At 45.9% G+C, this 16,573-nt stretch overlaps 1 protein-coding gene across 2 annotated transcripts in view; it reads right to left on the bottom strand.

The window, feature by feature from the left end:
• Window positions 1–1,046: 1,046 nt before the first annotated feature.
• BCL2L11 (BCL2 like 11) overlaps window positions 1,047–16,573 on the bottom strand; it is a gene marked incomplete at both ends in the record, with an annotated part of 36,779 nt that continues 21,252 nt past the window's right edge. For both annotated transcript variants that reach the window (XM_084235883.1, XM_084235884.1), the window contains 2 exons: window positions 1,047–1,145; window positions 13,771–13,880. In XM_084235883.1, the coding sequence (XP_084092009.1) occupies window positions 1,047–1,145; window positions 13,771–13,880 (209 nt within the window). The remainder of the gene's footprint in view (window positions 1,146–13,770; window positions 13,881–16,573) is intronic.

The raw sequence follows: 16,573 nt of genomic DNA, 5'->3' as shown, positions 1-16,573 counted from the left end.
GGCAGGGAAATCCTGCAACCAGAAACGCCAACAGTGCAAAGGGACATAAGCAAATACTTGGTGTTATTCCTGCTAGTCCCTCTTCGGAACACTTCTGAGTGACAAGCCCATCAAAATGAAAACTGATACGAAGCACTTCCCAGTTAGGTTACAGCAGACAGGCTGATGAGCTGTGGATGATATAGGCAGATGTAACTCACTTCTGACGCAATTCCCTTTCATCACAAAACTACAGTGGACCAAGTTGTGCATCAGTGTCCAGACAGGCTAGAGGGGTATCATAGAAGGACACAAAGAAAAACACATAAGAGAGAGTCTGAAATTCTGCCACAGATGCAACTGAATTTAAGGAGGTAAGTAAATATTTACAAAACGGGAGTGGCATATTGATACAGGCTAACAGAACCCTTGCCCCTTTCATTTAAGTATTTTTTTTGGTACTAATAATAATGCTTTAAAAAAAAAGTCAGAGGCAATGGCAGGGAAGGGAGGAGGCCATATCATACCTCTCCCGTTGAAAAATTCTGTACAGTAACCCCTAAAAATAAACTAAGGCAGCTTTATAAATTAGCTGGCTCAGTTTTCACTGCAGAATTTACATAATCCTCTGAGGGTAGGTATTAGGTTCTTAAAATTTAAGTACAAAAATTATTAACAAGTTGGTTAAAAAGTTTCCATTTCCTTTCTGAAAAACCTGTTCTTATTAAAGAAGCTGGAAAAAAAACCGCATCACATGTAAACAGCATTCTTGCATTAAATCCTGCTCCAAAGAACCATGATTTGTACATTTTTAAAAAAGAATCCTCTCTTGTTTACATTCACAACAAACTTCTATAAGAAATTCTGCAGTGTGGTGATAAACAGGAAGGTCAAGTCCATGTGCAGCTGGGTGTTTTTAGGAATATGTCAGCTGGCTGCTCCATGCCCTCTCTGGGAAGGAGTCGCTGGCTGCATAGCAATGGCACCAAACATTCATGGTGCTGGGGCCTGTTGGTTTGAACAAGCAAAATGTCTGCACATATCTCAGCTCCGCAAGGAACCTGCTGTCACTGCATTCTCCACACCAGACGGACGATGTAACGTAGCAGTCGTAAGAGAACCATTTGGGGGTGGGCCTCAGCTGCTTGGTAATTATTCAAAAAGACCTGAAACAACAAAAGGAGAGCTTCTTAGTTTTTCAACCTTCATTTTCTAGGGGTCAGGGGAGAGAGATGCTCCTATTTAAATGAACAACAAATCCCATCTTAAAAGCGATGGAGGCTACTCCTTAAAGGGTACTGTGTCACCAGAGCCCCAAGTCTACCCTGAGACTGTGAAGACGCCACTGCATAAAAAGCAGGCACACTGAATTATTTTCTTCTTAGACGTGAAACAACCAAAAGAATAACTGAAAACTTCAAAGTTAATTCCACAGTCCTGGTTTGCTCCTCTAACTACCCTGTATTTACTTTTTTTTCACAGGCGATCGATGCCATCAGTGCCTTGATCCGGAAATGCACCAACCACAAGAAACCAAATTTTCCCAATACCTCCATTCAGGTGGCTGAAGAAAAGCCACTGAAAGTCATTGAAGTTAGTGTCCTGTGAAAAGAGGCAGGAGTGGAGGGGGCAGGGCTGAAGTTAGTACATGCCAAGTGTCTTACTGCTGAAATTATTGACATTCAAATATGCTGCAGACTACCCCAAGGGTGAATTTCTGGTAGCTGTAATTTACTTGAGAAACCAGTGATTTGGAGTAATTTGCCCTAAGAAGCTAAATAAAGTGGTGCACTGATGCGCCAGCGCGCCTCTGGCTGCTGGTGGGCGGCTCTGCTGGATAAACACTGTTGGCTCTACACTCTGCCCACGGTCACAGACGCAGGCAGGGTGGTCAGCCCCACCCCCACCCCGCACGGGGAGCAAAGAGCAATTAAAACAAAAAAGGCCTCTCTGCCAGGGAATACCCTATGTTTATGACAAGCTCAGAAATTGTTCAAAAGGAAACTGCCACATTACTCTAAGTTCCCAGAGGCCCGCAGGCTTTCCAGAGTGCCCACCTTCTAGTCCCAATCCATTCTGCAGGTGAGTTCATGCAAGCAAGGTGTATATTCAGAGTGGCCAAAGGTGGTAGTGAAGCCTATCTACTCCCACGCCAGGTACAACCTGTTACACTGTTCTGGTCTGAAAACTACCTGCTGGTTTGCCGTGACAGTAACCCATACGCAGGACCTATTCTCTGTTACCTGGAACTCCTCCGGAACCCCTGTATTGTTCTGGTGGTGGGGGGGACCACTGGGCATGAGTCCGGCTGAGAACTGGTGTTGGGTCCCTCTCAGACCCAACACTGACCACAGACGTCAGATCAAGTGGAGCTCCCTTCTCGCGACTGTTTACACAAGCACTCAAGCACTTGTTTGACAGAATGGGATTGTGATAAGGCCAGGGCATTTCCCTTTCTCCTTCCATAACCAGACTGGAGGAAATCAGCTTTATGCAAGCGATTCCTGTGGAGGTACTCCGTAACCACAGTCTGTGATTTTTATCTGTTCTACACACAAGATTGCTTTGTTTTGATTTAACTTTCAAAATTACTTTGCTTTTTCTGTGTGAGAATAATTTAGGGGAAGGTTAATTTTAGTTTAGACTAATATTAATAGGCTGAAGGTTGAAAGAGGCTTATTCAAAATAAAACCATGACTTACTAAAATGAAGAAAGAGCGTGCAATGCAAGGTTAAGCAGTGGCTTCCAGGTAGGAAATCTCATGGTAGCCAGGTGCCACTGCCGGGCTCAGTGAGATCAGAGAACAGTTAAAATGACCTCAGTGAGGGGAAATTCATCTATCCTTAAGGAGAGCAGGTGGACTATGGACGTTGTCATGATAAAACCATATCACGAGACATCTCCCATGTTTTTGACAGTTCTGCTTTCATCTCAGATGGAAAGAATAGGGTGTGGGTTTGGGATTCAGACATGGGGGAAATTTTGGCACGACCACACAAGTCCTGCCAAATGAGACGATGCTGCAGCATCTCAGCTAGTAAGGACAGGCGGATGCCTGCCCTCCCAGACAGTACATGTGACAACACAGCACATGCTTTAAGCCAGTGAACAATTGCTTTTGGACAACATTCAATGGAGGAAGCCATTACCACTGATTCCAAAAGCTGTGCCAGCCCAGAAAACCCTTGACAGCTGGCACAGCAGGCTGAAGTGGCTGCTGGCTCGACACGCAGGCCCACACCTCACCAACAGCTGGAGAATAGCACTCAGCTTCCGGTAAACTCACTGCCTCCCCACCTGCAGTCATACAAATGAGCCTGAGTGCAAGCTGGGGGGCATGCAGTGTGGCTGTGACAGTGACACTAACACCGGCAGGTAACTCAAGAGCTAGGATGGGTCCACCCCTGGCCATCGGCGCCCTGCACACAGCCTCCACCCAGTCAGTGCAGACCTCGACTCTGGGCCTCCAGGGCTGTGAAGAATGAGCGCGGATTGTTTAAGCCCCCCAGTCTCTGCTACGTTGTCAGGGGAGTCCTGGCGAATGAACATACACACTCCTCTCTCTTGCTTAACTCTCATTCTCGGTCTCCTTTTGCGTGAAAAAACACTTCTTAGTCAGAATTGAATAATGCTGTTTTAGTCTAAATCATGAAAGTACTTCAAAAAGATTGCAAGGATCCATGTGGGTGAGAGTATTTAAAAAACTAAATATGTAGAGGGCCTCCCTGGTGATGCAGGGGGTTAAAATCTCAGCACTATGAAACTATCTGCAGCCACTGCAGCACGAGTTGGATCCCCAGCCAGGGAGGTGACTCACATGGCAAAGCAGACCTCTCCTGTCTTGGCGGCTGCTCCCCTCAGCAGTGTATTTCCGTACATTGACCTGTTCTGCTCACTGCTCTGTCTCTGGTGAATCCTCCCACCTCTCACCTCCCCCCCGCCCACCGCCGCACCTCTGGCCTATACCCTAGCTCTTGCATGCACAAATAAATCTTAAAAAAAAAAATAAAAAACTAACTATGCTACTAAGTACAAACAATTTATATGTAACAGCCACCTTGTTAGCTGGCATGCACATATATACAAAATTCACAAGCATACTCAGTGCAGGAACCCATCTTGCTGGCGAGTTTTAGCTCCATAATCTAGATCAGGAATGGGGTTCTTTGGGGTAAGTGACTTTCACAGGCATCCCACATGTCCAAAGGGTGGCTTCTTCAATAGTCAGCTTTGTGTTCCTACAGGAACCAATTCCCAAGAGTCCACAATACTCTCTGGGTGAGGGGCTCCTGTAGCTCCCACTTGCCTGCATCAAGGGTATGGGGGAAGGTGTGACCTGGAAGCACATGTCTGCAGCCAGAAGATCTGATGAGCATCATTTGTGTCACCAGCAGTGACTACAGAAGAGCAACCCACAGCCTGGAGGTGCTGCCCTCAGTGAGAACAGCCCACAAGGAGGCCAGTGTGCTGCTGACATCTAAGCACATGGACGTTCCCACCTCACACAACGAGGGGAACCTGCCAGTGAAATACAAGGCTCACGCCAACACGGAGCCAGACATGAGAGCCCAGGTTCTTGTCTACAGAAGCTGTGATGGCACTTCCTTCTGGGGACTTCCACTCTGGTAGGGACAGAGCCACACAGATAAACAAGGTAACAGACTGGACAATATATAGGTAAATAAAATGATGAAGAAGCAGCTGCCAGTAAGCTGGGGCAGGAAGTCACTGAGCTACCCCTACACACCAAGGCCTGGAGGAAGAAGAGCTGAGGAGACAAGAATTCAGGAGGGGAGGCTGCTGTGTGGAAGGGCACTACCCTGGAGAAGGAGCATCAGTCCGCAGAACTCTTATTTCAGATGGTGAATGAGTATTTGATTTCTTGTAAGCCAGAAGAGAAATATTGCCAAATGCCATGACTGCTCCTTCAAAGAGTTCCTGAAAAGTCGGAATATAGGGGATTCAGGTGCTCCAAGATCTCTGGTACAGATGGCCTCAAAAGTTCTTTGCACACCCATACGACACTGGAGGGCACTTGAGTGACATCTGGGGGAGGGGCCTACTACCCCAGATGGCAGCTGTAAGCAGCTGGACCATGCAGCAGGTGACCATGGTATCAGTCGCCGCCAAGACCATCAAGACCATCTTCACTTAGGATAACCAATCAAGTATAGGGAATGTAATTAAATATTAATGCCAAAGTCATCACAGCAAAACATGCTCTCTTGCCCAAGTGAGGGAAACACATGCAGGACACAGGAGTGGCCTTGACCCAGGTTGTCCTGGGGTGGGGGGTGGAGTTGCTCATACCCGCAGGGAAGCTCTGGGCACAGAGATGCTAAGACCTGGGGCCTTTAGGCTCTGGGTGCCCAAGCTGGGGGACAAGAACTGTCACCAGTAAATAAGATGACTTGGCCGACACCTTTACAGTCTTCACAACAACCCCAGCCAACCTCCACTTCACAGATGAGATCACAGGCTGAGCATGTAGAGGGAGAACCCACTCCAGGTTCAGGAAGTGAGGATGCAGTGCCTGTCAGGTGGGGTCTGCTCCCAGAGAGGCAGTCTCTCACATCTTCTGGGTCAGTACCACCTGCTGCCAGAATCAAAGGCAACCAGGTGGGGTGGGGAACAAGCTGCCCCTGTGATTCTGACTGATTCTGACAACCACCACCTTTTCTCTACCCATTCATAACCCACCCATGTCAACAGCATTTTAAATGCAGGTGAGAGACAGAGGTGGAGAGGAAAATGGCCCCCGCATGTTTAGCACAAAGCAGAAATTTCTAGGAAGAGCTGGGTGTCTCTGCTTTCAGACCAAGAGTGGTTCACAAGGCATTTCTGTTGGGATTTTAGGGCATGTTCCACATTCTCTGCTGTTTTCAGGTGTCACTCGGCTGCTGCTGCAGCCCTGATGCAACCCAAATACCAAATTCACTTTCCATTTATCACCAAGGCAACAGGCATTTGCATAGTTTGTGCCTAACAGCTTTAATGTCAACACAGCTGTGGAAGGGTGCCAGGGGAGCACCTCGGACCGGATGTGGTGCTCCCACACAAAAACCAGGAGGAGGCACTCCCACAGCACCACTGGGTGGCCAAGGCTGCAGCTGCCAGCCAGGGTGCCGATGTGTTACTCAAATATCACAGGAAAACTGCATTTGCATGAATCCAACTTTCCTCCTATTTTTGATGCATTGTTTCACAGAAACTATTGAGTTGAGACTTTTGTAGGACAAACAATGGCTTCTCCAGTTAACCTCCAGTCAGCCCTGGCAGGCACTAGCTTTTCTTCCAAATCAGGACAACGACAACTCCACCATGGCTCTCAAAATTCGGCAGCCACCCTCCACCCCCACCCCAGGCCCCTTTCTCTTGAAAATGCAGATCCTTGACCATCACCTGGGAAGTCTGTTTACAGTTGACCACAGTGAAGCCAGTGAGGTTCTGATATTTCCTGTGTGAGCACCATCAGATGAAATACTAGATTCAGAGCAAGAACACAGTGTTCCGAAATGACCTAGCCTCAAAAAAAAAATAATGCTAATGAGACTTAACGCACTTTAACCACACTCAAACCTCTCTGTTTTGGTTCAGCTGGGACAAGTCTAGCGAAGGATGATGCTAATTATTTTTGTATGTCTACAGAGGGCCAAGCCTCACCTCATGTGCATCTTCATTTCCTCCTCAAGAGATTTAAAAACCCCCAATGAGACCTCTCTGAAGTCCCCTTGCAGGCACCTGCAGCCCCGAGTGGTGCCATGATAGTGGTCCCACAACTGCAAGGCACCGAGCAGGTGTGCCCACCTGCCACGGACCGACGCAGCGCAAATCCACACAACCACATCCAGCTCCACGCCCACCCAGTCATGTTCACACACACGAGTGCCTCTCCTGCATGCACCCAGACAGACACAGCATGTCAGCAAGGCCACTGTAGGGTAAAGAAAATATCAGGCTTTTCTGCCCTTCCGCCATCAGGATAGATGATGGATCCTTGTCCTGAATGCATGCCTGATGGCGGGCACCTGGAATAGGGTGTGGGCATAGGTAGATGGGATTCAGCTGAGCTAAGACTGTGCTTTTTAAGGGCGGCGTCATGGGGACGCCAGCAGCAGCAGCAGCAGCAGCAGCAGCACCAGTAGCAGCAGTAGAAGCCGAAGCAGAAGCCGAAAGAGAAGCCGAGAAGCAGCAGAACGAACGCTAGAGAGCCCAGATAGAGTGAAGACTTGCTGGGGGCTGGGAGGCCTGCCAGCCTCCCAGCCCCCCAGCCAGCACCCCTGCCTGCCATATGCCTGGTGAATCCCAAATAAAAAACCTGCAAAACTACTGAGGACTCTGACTCCTCCTTTACCCGGTCTGCATGGGATCAGAAAACCTGCACTGTGGCCAGTCCAGCCCCTTACAGCCACACACAGCTTGCTTAGCAAGCAGAGGACTTAGAAGACGGAGAGGTGAACAGTCACAAACATCTCTCTCTCTAAACTCAGAAGACTAGTGGAGAAATGTTTTGATGATAATTCAATTGAGAGAAAACAGAATAATGGTGACAAGGGATGATAACATTTCCCTTGCTAAATGTTTTAATCTTCACTCCATCCCTAAGAGACTGACTCCTAGAGACGAACAGATGGAGTCGGGGTTCAAGGTCTGACCCCCAAGTCCCCAAACTTGTCAGTAAGCTGTGTTTTCCTACAAGATCACACTTTAGCCTCAACAAATCATGGCAAGCTCTCGTTGAAAAACCTGCAATCCAAGCGCTCTCGTCATCGGAATAATCGGAACCACATGCTCTCTTGAAGGTCTTAGGGGAAAACACAAAGAGTTGAAGCTATAGAAAGGATGACTCTGTCACACAGGCCCCGCAGCATCATGATGGGGCTTGGCTGCTGCTTGTTATTGTTCTTGTGGTATGGATGGTGTGGCAGGAGATGGGCACAGAAAACTCTTAAATGCAAGCACTGCAGCGCCTCATTCAAATCCAAGGAAAACACTGGCTACACCTGAAAACCGTATCACGAATGGCAGCACTGATTTACTTAAGCTGCTCATAATTGCTATGAAAACTGTCACTCAGAAGAGCCATATGCAACTCATCATCTCATGAGCTGGGTGTAGTTTTAATTTAATATTGAATATGCAGATTTTTTATTATGTTCTCAGGACAGTACTTAGAAAGCGGCTATTTTATTAAGCGCCAACATTCAATTAATGAAGGCTTCAAAGACTGTTGAGAACACACATCCCTGGGTTTATATTTAATTTATGCTATTACCAAACAAACAAGCAACACTTTAGACTTCTCCCTTAACCATTATCTGTAGAAGATTACCATTTATAACAACAAGATCATCACAGGGAATGCCACCTCTTAGGAAAGATAGCACATACAGATTTACGTTCATTTATAGTCTAGCGTCCATGCTAATACGAGGACACCTCAATTGAACTTCTGTTTCCATCAAAAACAGCCTGACAGCACCTTTTCCTCTCCACTCTTTCTGGCTCAGTGCTACACTTCAGTTCACATGTAGTTCAGTCAATGCGTGCCTGCACTGGCCCCAGAAGTAGGAAGTAGACAGTATAAACAAAGATACACTGTTTCTTGTGCTCAAACAATGAAAAGATTTTCATTCAACCCTTTGCCCATCTAGAGCTTCTGATGTAGCTTCATAAGCTGCTGTGAGGATGTGTCCGGGGAGTTGTTCATGGAGAGGAGTCTATACCTGCGCACAGGCCAGGCCATGAAAGGGGGACCTCAGGGGACCATGAAAGGCAAATGTTCTCAGCCTGGTGGTGGGGGCAGGACTGTGACCCACATTGGTTAGGGTCTGAACCTAGTTACCCCAAGAGCTCATGTATTACAAATGGGTCCAGCACACCCCTACAGCCTCAGGCCACAGCCAAGAATCCTATTCGAGTGGACACCAAGCTTGAGCAAACAGCAGCCTATGCCTATGGGACCAAGGCCTGCACTTGCAACGCTGCCTCCAGCAGATCAGCCTGGGACTCGGACTCACATGTCTCTGGTGGTGGAAGAAACCAGCAGAGGATACTAAAGAACAAAAGGGAACCTGGCTGCTTTATGTGGATGACCCCACCCCTAGTGGGGTTTTGAGGTGCAGGCCACTGAAATAGATGACATACACTGCTCATCTCCCTGCCAGCTGCTGGCCCCTTCATAAAATTTGAAGCAGAGATTTAGCTGCTCCTGCCTGCAGCCCACTGACATCCTTGAGCTCCCCACCTCCCTGAGCGCCCCACTGTCCATCAACAGACCTCGCCCTCACTCCCTGGCGTCTCAGAGGTGCACACCAGGGCTGTGACGGTTAGGACACTGCATGTGTGAAGGTCAATCAGCAACAAATGCCTCTGATAAGTGCAGCCACCTTCTTGGGCCCTGGGTTTTGTTCCGCATCATGTTCTATGTGCCAGCGCTACCACGGCACTTTAGAGTTTCAGGACGTGGTGAGAAGGCACCAGGGGGCAGCTGAATCTGTGACAATTTGACCATCAAAACCAATAATGTGAGTTGTGCATATTAACCCAGTGAATTAAACAGGGACCCATGAATTTAAGATGATAAATGAATAAACACAAAGGGGAGAATGGAAAGCTCTTCTTCCTTCACACACACTTTCCTCCTGTTACAGAAGGAAAAGCACCAACTTGATAATGAGAACACCACTGACCACTGCTAATGCCTGCAGCTGGACACTGAGACATGTCAACACTTGTGGCCCCAACGCAACACATGGGAGGGACACGACGTCACCTCTGTGGCAGTCCTTCCCAAAATGCGAAAATCTCATCATGAGGAAACTTACAGCAAACTTACATCACATTCAGGGAGAATCTATATGTTACCGTCCTGTCCTTTCTAAATGGCAGTGCCTCGAAAGACAAAGACCGAGGAAGGGACCTAGTGTCATGGAGTCAAAAGACAACTAAATTTACTGTGTGATCCCAGAGTGGTTCCTGGACCTAAAATTTTTTTTCTCTATAAAGGACACTACTGGGATAACTGGTGAGACTTCACTAAGGCTCACCGATTATATAACAGTACTGTAACAGTGTTAATTTCCTGATTTTGATAATTACACTGTGGTTATATAAGAGAATGCTCTTATTCTTAGGCAATACACACTGAAGAATTTAAGAGTAAAGCAGTAATCATGCCAGCAATGCATTCTCAAATGCTTCAGAGAATACTAGTACACGGGTGTCAAGTAAGGGAATTTAAAGCAAATGTAGCAAAATGGTACCACCAGAGAACTTAGGTGTCAGACAGGAGGAGGGTCCTTGGTACCATTCTTGAAACTTTTACATAAGTCTGAAATTATTCTAAAACAAAAAGTCACAGAATGAAAATACATTCCACCTGGAATAGTAGGACGCCTTCAGCGAGGGGGATGGTCACTGCCCTGCAGGGTGACTCGGGGCCACGGCACCCCCATGAGAGAACGAGGAACATATGCCAGGACTTTGTGCTCACCTGAGCCTCTCTCATCTCCTCCTTCAATGATCAGACTCCACCGCTCCATGCATGTGCTTCCCACTGCCCTGAAGTGAACTGAGCACATGAAAACTACAGGATAACTTCCTCTATTGCTTTAACTGGAAAAATGGGAAAATACCCTGTCAGGCTTCGCAAGGTAATAGAGACCAACACTTCAGCAAAGGCACTGTAATATATTAAGCAAATAAAGACACTAAATATTTAAAATGCTACAATCCATCACAGAGCTTGCTGTGCACCACTCACCAAGAGGCTGCCGGAGACAGCAGGTCATTTGAACGTGTTACTTTCCCAAACAGCCTCCCATTTCCCCCCATATTCAACAATGGACCATCTGGGTGACTGCAGACAATGGCTATTTTTAATTGAACAACTATCAAGACAGGAATCTGTGGCTTTGACTTTGAGGGTCACTGTGTCACTCCCCAGAGTTCCAGAGTCTGGTGTTTTCAACTGGCTATTTATAAAATCTGGAGCATATAAATATATTTGCCTTTGATTTAGAAAAATCAGGCTTTAGCATTAAGTCTGTCCCTACTCCTCCCCCCAATAGCTCAGCCTACTTAGAAAGCCAGAGCCTTTAAGTATTAGCAGCTGCATTTTCACATTGGCTCATTTTTAAAAATAAATAAAAAATAAGGTGCATAATTAAACAATATTGCAAATACTGCAGCAAGAGTAACCTGCATTTATTTTACCCAAGGCATTGAGAACGGATGGCATCTCATTTGAAAAACAGACATGACCATCATGTTAGTCTTAAACACTAACTTATAAAAAACATTGGGAGAAGAGGGAATGGAAGGATATGAATCTGCTTTTTTTTTTTAAAGATTTATTTATTTTTATACAAGAGCTGGGGTACAGGCCAGAGGTGCAGGAGGGTGAGAGGATTCACCAGAGACAGAGCGGGGAGCAGAGCAGGCAGAAGGACCGAAGTACACTGCTGAGGGGAGCAGTGGGAGTGACACAGGCGAGGTCTGCCACGCCATGTGGGAATCTTCCTGGCCAGCTGGGAATCGAACCCGCGCTGTAGAGGCTGCGGACAGCCTCACAGCGCTGCGCTCAACCTACTGCGCCACTGGGGAGGCCCAGATATAAATCTGCTTGATGCTGTTACCTCACCGCCAGTGGAGAGGCCAGGGAATGGAGGCATCTGGGCACCTGTGTCTCACGTGAGCATGACTGGAACTCGCCCCCTCTTTTGACATCCATGGCATGGCTATGCACCAATCCCCGTGCCCCCCCCCCCCCCCAATGTCTCATCACTGACCCTTCACGTGGTCAAAGGCTCTGACCCAGTTCCTGGGACTGGAGTTGTACAGGCTCATCTTAGCATCCAGAACTGGCAGACTCAGAAGGCACCAGCGCCCAAGTGCCTCTTCTCTCAGGTAGTCCCACCTGAGTCAGATCTGGCCCCAGGGCACCTCCAAACCCCCTTCAAAATGGGGAAAGGAGGTAAATTCTGCTGCTGGTCAGTTCATTGGCTAGCCTTTCCTGGAGAGGTCATTATGCTCATTAGAAGTGACTGATCTTTTCCTGCTGGTTCTGGACACACCCCCACAATCAGGACAGGACGTGTTCCAGCCTACCATCTTGAAGGGACCCATGTCCTCCCACCTCAGCATGAAGACCAACATCGTGAATATATTGGGGCCCTTTCCTCAAGTGGCCTCCCTCTTAGTCCACCAGGAGACAGTCAAGTCCAATCAAACCCTGTGACAACAAAATACCATCACTTAAACCATGGCAGAGGGATTGGGGGAAACAGTAACTTCAGGGCCAAATTACGAAGAATTAACCTTGCAAAAAACAATTACCATTTCACATTTAGGCTGAGAAGGAATCATGTTCTGCCACCTGGTCTACACAGCTGTAGGACGCCAGGCATCTTACTAGCTAACCGTAGTGTAAGAAGTCCCTAAGCCCACCCACCAATGTGCCATTTTCCATTTAATGACAGAATCCTGCTAGAATACACTTTCCATCAAACACACACACATGCTCACTCCACGAGAAGATGTAAAAAGAAGGCAACATGAGCTTTATAGAAGTCCTGACTCCCTTATAGAGATTCCATACTGATGAGATGGACATCCCTGCTTCCACCCCTTCCATTATGTGAAAATGTCTCAGTGTGGGTTGAAAAGAGGTTTGAGATCCACCGAATACAGATGGGAAAACTAGAATGAATGAAAAGTAATTAACAGGTAACATATATTCACCTGTTTAGCAATAGCTAACTAAAAAGAGACTAATATTTAAAGCAGGACAGAAATATTAAGGTGTTCTAATAAGCATGACCTCCCAAGATTAGAGAAAATCTTTAAGAGGTACTTAAATGAAACAATAATGTTCAGAAAACATACAAAAGTAACAAAATAATAAAGATATCAACCATGACATTTTCCACAAAATATGTGTAACTTCCTTTTGGACAAATCAACAGAAACACCAGGTTGTTTGAAAAAATGTAAACAGGCCAAAATTATATTTCATCACACTTGCTTGTGTACCCTGACAGGGAGTAGTCCCACAAGCTCACCACAGACTAATACCTAGAGCTAAACCATTTTAAAGAGTCAACTAGGAGGAAAGGGTTTCCAATTGGTGATTTAAAAAAAAAAAAGAATACTGTGTCTACAGGAGAAAACATAAAACTAAATACATTTTTCTTCATCAACAACATACCTCAAAACTTAAGGGGCAGTCTAATTATAGACTATTAATAGATGGCCTCCTGACACATTTCAATCAACAAACATCAAGCATACAGGGGGGCTGAGAGGCTGCTCTCAGCTCCCGCTGCCCCTGCTCTCCAGTCAATAGCAAGGGCTGTGTTCATTAGGGTGGCTGCGTTCCCTCTGGCTAGCGAAGATGGAAATTTTAAAATGTCTTTAGCTTTGCCCCAAGCTGTTTACAGGGAATGGAGAAACACCCCATATAGACCGAAAATTACATTAGTATTTATCTGGGGGACATTTTGATGAACATATATGACCTCTTTCTTGGAATGGTGGTTAAGGCTTTGTGCTTGTAAAATCCCTTTGCCATCTCATACTGTATTCTCTCTAACTACCCGCACTTAAACTCAGCTGTTACAACATAAGGAAAGTGGGCAAAGAGAAACAATGGTAGGTCACACATAGGTTAAGACGTGCCATTTCTAGAATAAACACAGAATTGTTACTAGTCACCTTTTAAAAACAAATAGTATGGTGGAGGGGGCAGAGGAGCAAGGATAAAGTGGGGGTAAAGAAAACATCATTACCCTCCTCGGGTAATAGGCATTAAACTCATCTCCAATACGCCGTAGCTCTTGTGCAATCCATATCTCTGGGCGCATATCTGCAGGTACAGCTTGAGACTGCCTCATGGAAGCTGCAACACAACAGACAAAACAAAAATCACATTGTTTTCCATAGATCATTCACAAAGTTCCATTGGTTAGATTCCAGAAGTAAGCCCACTTCACTCCCACTTTCATGTTTTTGGGGGTGTGCTCCCTAACTAAAAGAACTAAAGTACCCCATTAAACATTACAGTGACAGAGTCTGCTACATAACTTTGGTTGTACAGGCTGCAGAATAATTTCCTTCTTCAATACTGGAGATTCAGAATTGCAGAATGTAAAAATATCCTGGTCGATGAATTAGAATACTTCCATGACAAGAAGGCAAATACAGGGGGTTTCCCTGGTGGCGCAAGGGGTTAAGATACAACCTATGAAGCTATCTGCAGTCACTGCAGCATGAGTTCAATCCCCGGCCAGGGAAGTGACCAACATGGAGTAGACCTCTCCTGTCTTGCTCACTGCTCTCCTGAGCAGTGTATTTCAGTTGGTCCGCCTATTCTGTTCCCCACTCTTTCTCGGTGAATCCTCTCACCCCCTCCCACAACTCTGGCTTGTTCCCCAGTTCTTGTATGTATAATAAATAAATCTTTTAAAAAAAAAAAAGGCAAACACAAAAAAGAAAATTGTTATAATAAATATCACCAAATAAATACACTCGAAATATATGGAAATATGAACGCTGAGGTTGTTGGAAAATAACAAACATCATGTAGCAGTGGGATGGCATAGCTGTCCCAGTCAAAGCTCAGCAACTGAGAAACTGAGACTCTGCAACAGGCTACCGGAGCAGCTTGTTTCCATGGAGGTAGCACTGTGATCCCAACAGCAGGTCTTCACAAGCGCTACCGGGGGCCAGATGAAAGCATAATTGCATGTTTTGTCTCAATATGAATACAATCAATAAAGACAGATTCAAGTCTGCAAACACCACATGGGGAGAGGAAATGTTTTGGGTGTAAGAGCAAAGGCATTTTTGAAAGAAGAGAAAAGAGGGAGGTTGGCCCTTTCATTAAGCTGTCACTAACATTCACACCAAGCGTATTCATCCATTTGTTAATGAAACCATTAAAAGCCATATGACAGCCAAAAATGATGGAGAACAAAAATGTGGGTCGTCCAAAGATCCCACCAAGCATCAGGAAGATGAAGCTCTCCATGCACACGAAGAAAGACGCACTCTCTACACTCAGAGAACAGTGCGATCCCGTGGGCACAAGAAAAATGCAAAGACGCGTGGATTTCAACAGCTATTCACAGGCAACTCATGTTAACTTACAGATAAAATGGGCACAACATACTCACAATTAAACACATTATCCTTTAACCACAGCAAAATATATTTTAAAAACCTCTGAAAACCAGGTTTTTTGCAATAAGGTCACTACAGCTTCCTGTTTTGTATTTTTATAAAAAGCGTGTTTTGTATTTGCCATTAAAACTTGATGCTAACAGCTCTATACAGGCACTTAAAAGTCAACACTTTGAAGAGTTTTTACCAATTCTCTAAATTCTTGCCCAACTTCTCTGTTCCCCAGTTCCCATCTCCCACCCACACAAATGCACAAATGATTCCAGAAAGAATGAGTGGCCCAGAGGCAAAGCACCACCTTGGGGTGCCGGGAGACAAACTTTTAGGGTAAAATAGGTAAGTCCCCTGAATTCACAGCTAACAAAAATTACTTTGGGCTCTACCCATTTGTCACACAAATATTTCTTATTTCTCTGTAAAGTCTATTAAAATGACATCTTAAATGACTAACTGGCAGAAAACAAAATAGGGGGGATGTGATACCAGGCAACGACAGCTGACTTCCTTTTCCTGGTTTTACAGCTCTTTAAAGGATTTAGTCTTTCCCTGCGACAAATTCATGATTACTCTTTTTACACTCCTAGCGATCTTCCTCTGACTTGGAAACCTGAATTTGCCCTGGAGGGAAATGGAAGCATCTTAGAATGTCTCCTGCCTGCCAAGGCCTGCAGAGCGCGTCATGCATGTTAGCTCATGTGACACCCCCATGCCCTGTGGGGAGACACACCTGCCCACAGACACAGGTGAGCAGAACAGGCAGCATGCCACGTGGTTGCTGGGGCCACTACCACCCGCTTTTCCCACAGCACATGGCTCTGAGAGAGTATTCTGCCTTCAGTCCTAGGGCCACGAACAAAGAAAACATCAATTATCAAAAGCCAGTGAGATATGGATTATGGCATTTTACCAAGACAGTAGACTAGAGGAGGTGTGACAAGTCACCCGATGCTCGGATGTCCTTTAGCTCTGGTTGACAATGGCAGCTGGGGGCCAGCTGTGGATCTAGGTGGCATTCTGGGTAGTGACCTGAGAGACTGAGGCCTCCTCTCACCAGCTTACCTTATGTTATAAATGCTTAATTTCTACTAAAAGTTTCTTTTGGACAAGGATACTTAGAAGTATACTTTACACTTACTTTTCTTTCTTTTAAAAATAAAAAAAAATCTGCCCCCATCCACTAGGGCTTGCTCTGACACCGCCCCTTCCCCCCAATCCTCTTCCCGCTGGTAACCTTAATTCTTTTGCCAATGTCTACTGTTCTATTTTTATTTTGTTTCCTTTATTCATCTGCTTTGTTTCCTTACACTGGTAAAATCATCCAATACCTGTCTTTCTCCTGATTTATTTCACTTCTCATAATTTTTCTGTTCCTTCCATTTTGCTGCAAATAGCAAAATTTCATTTTTTAAA

Source organism: Talpa europaea (genome assembly GCF_964194135.1).
Source record: "Talpa europaea genome assembly, chromosome: 6".
In the NCBI taxonomy this organism is placed as follows: domain Eukaryota; kingdom Metazoa; phylum Chordata; class Mammalia; order Eulipotyphla; family Talpidae; genus Talpa; species Talpa europaea.
This window is presented reverse-complemented; position numbering and strand designations above follow the sequence as displayed.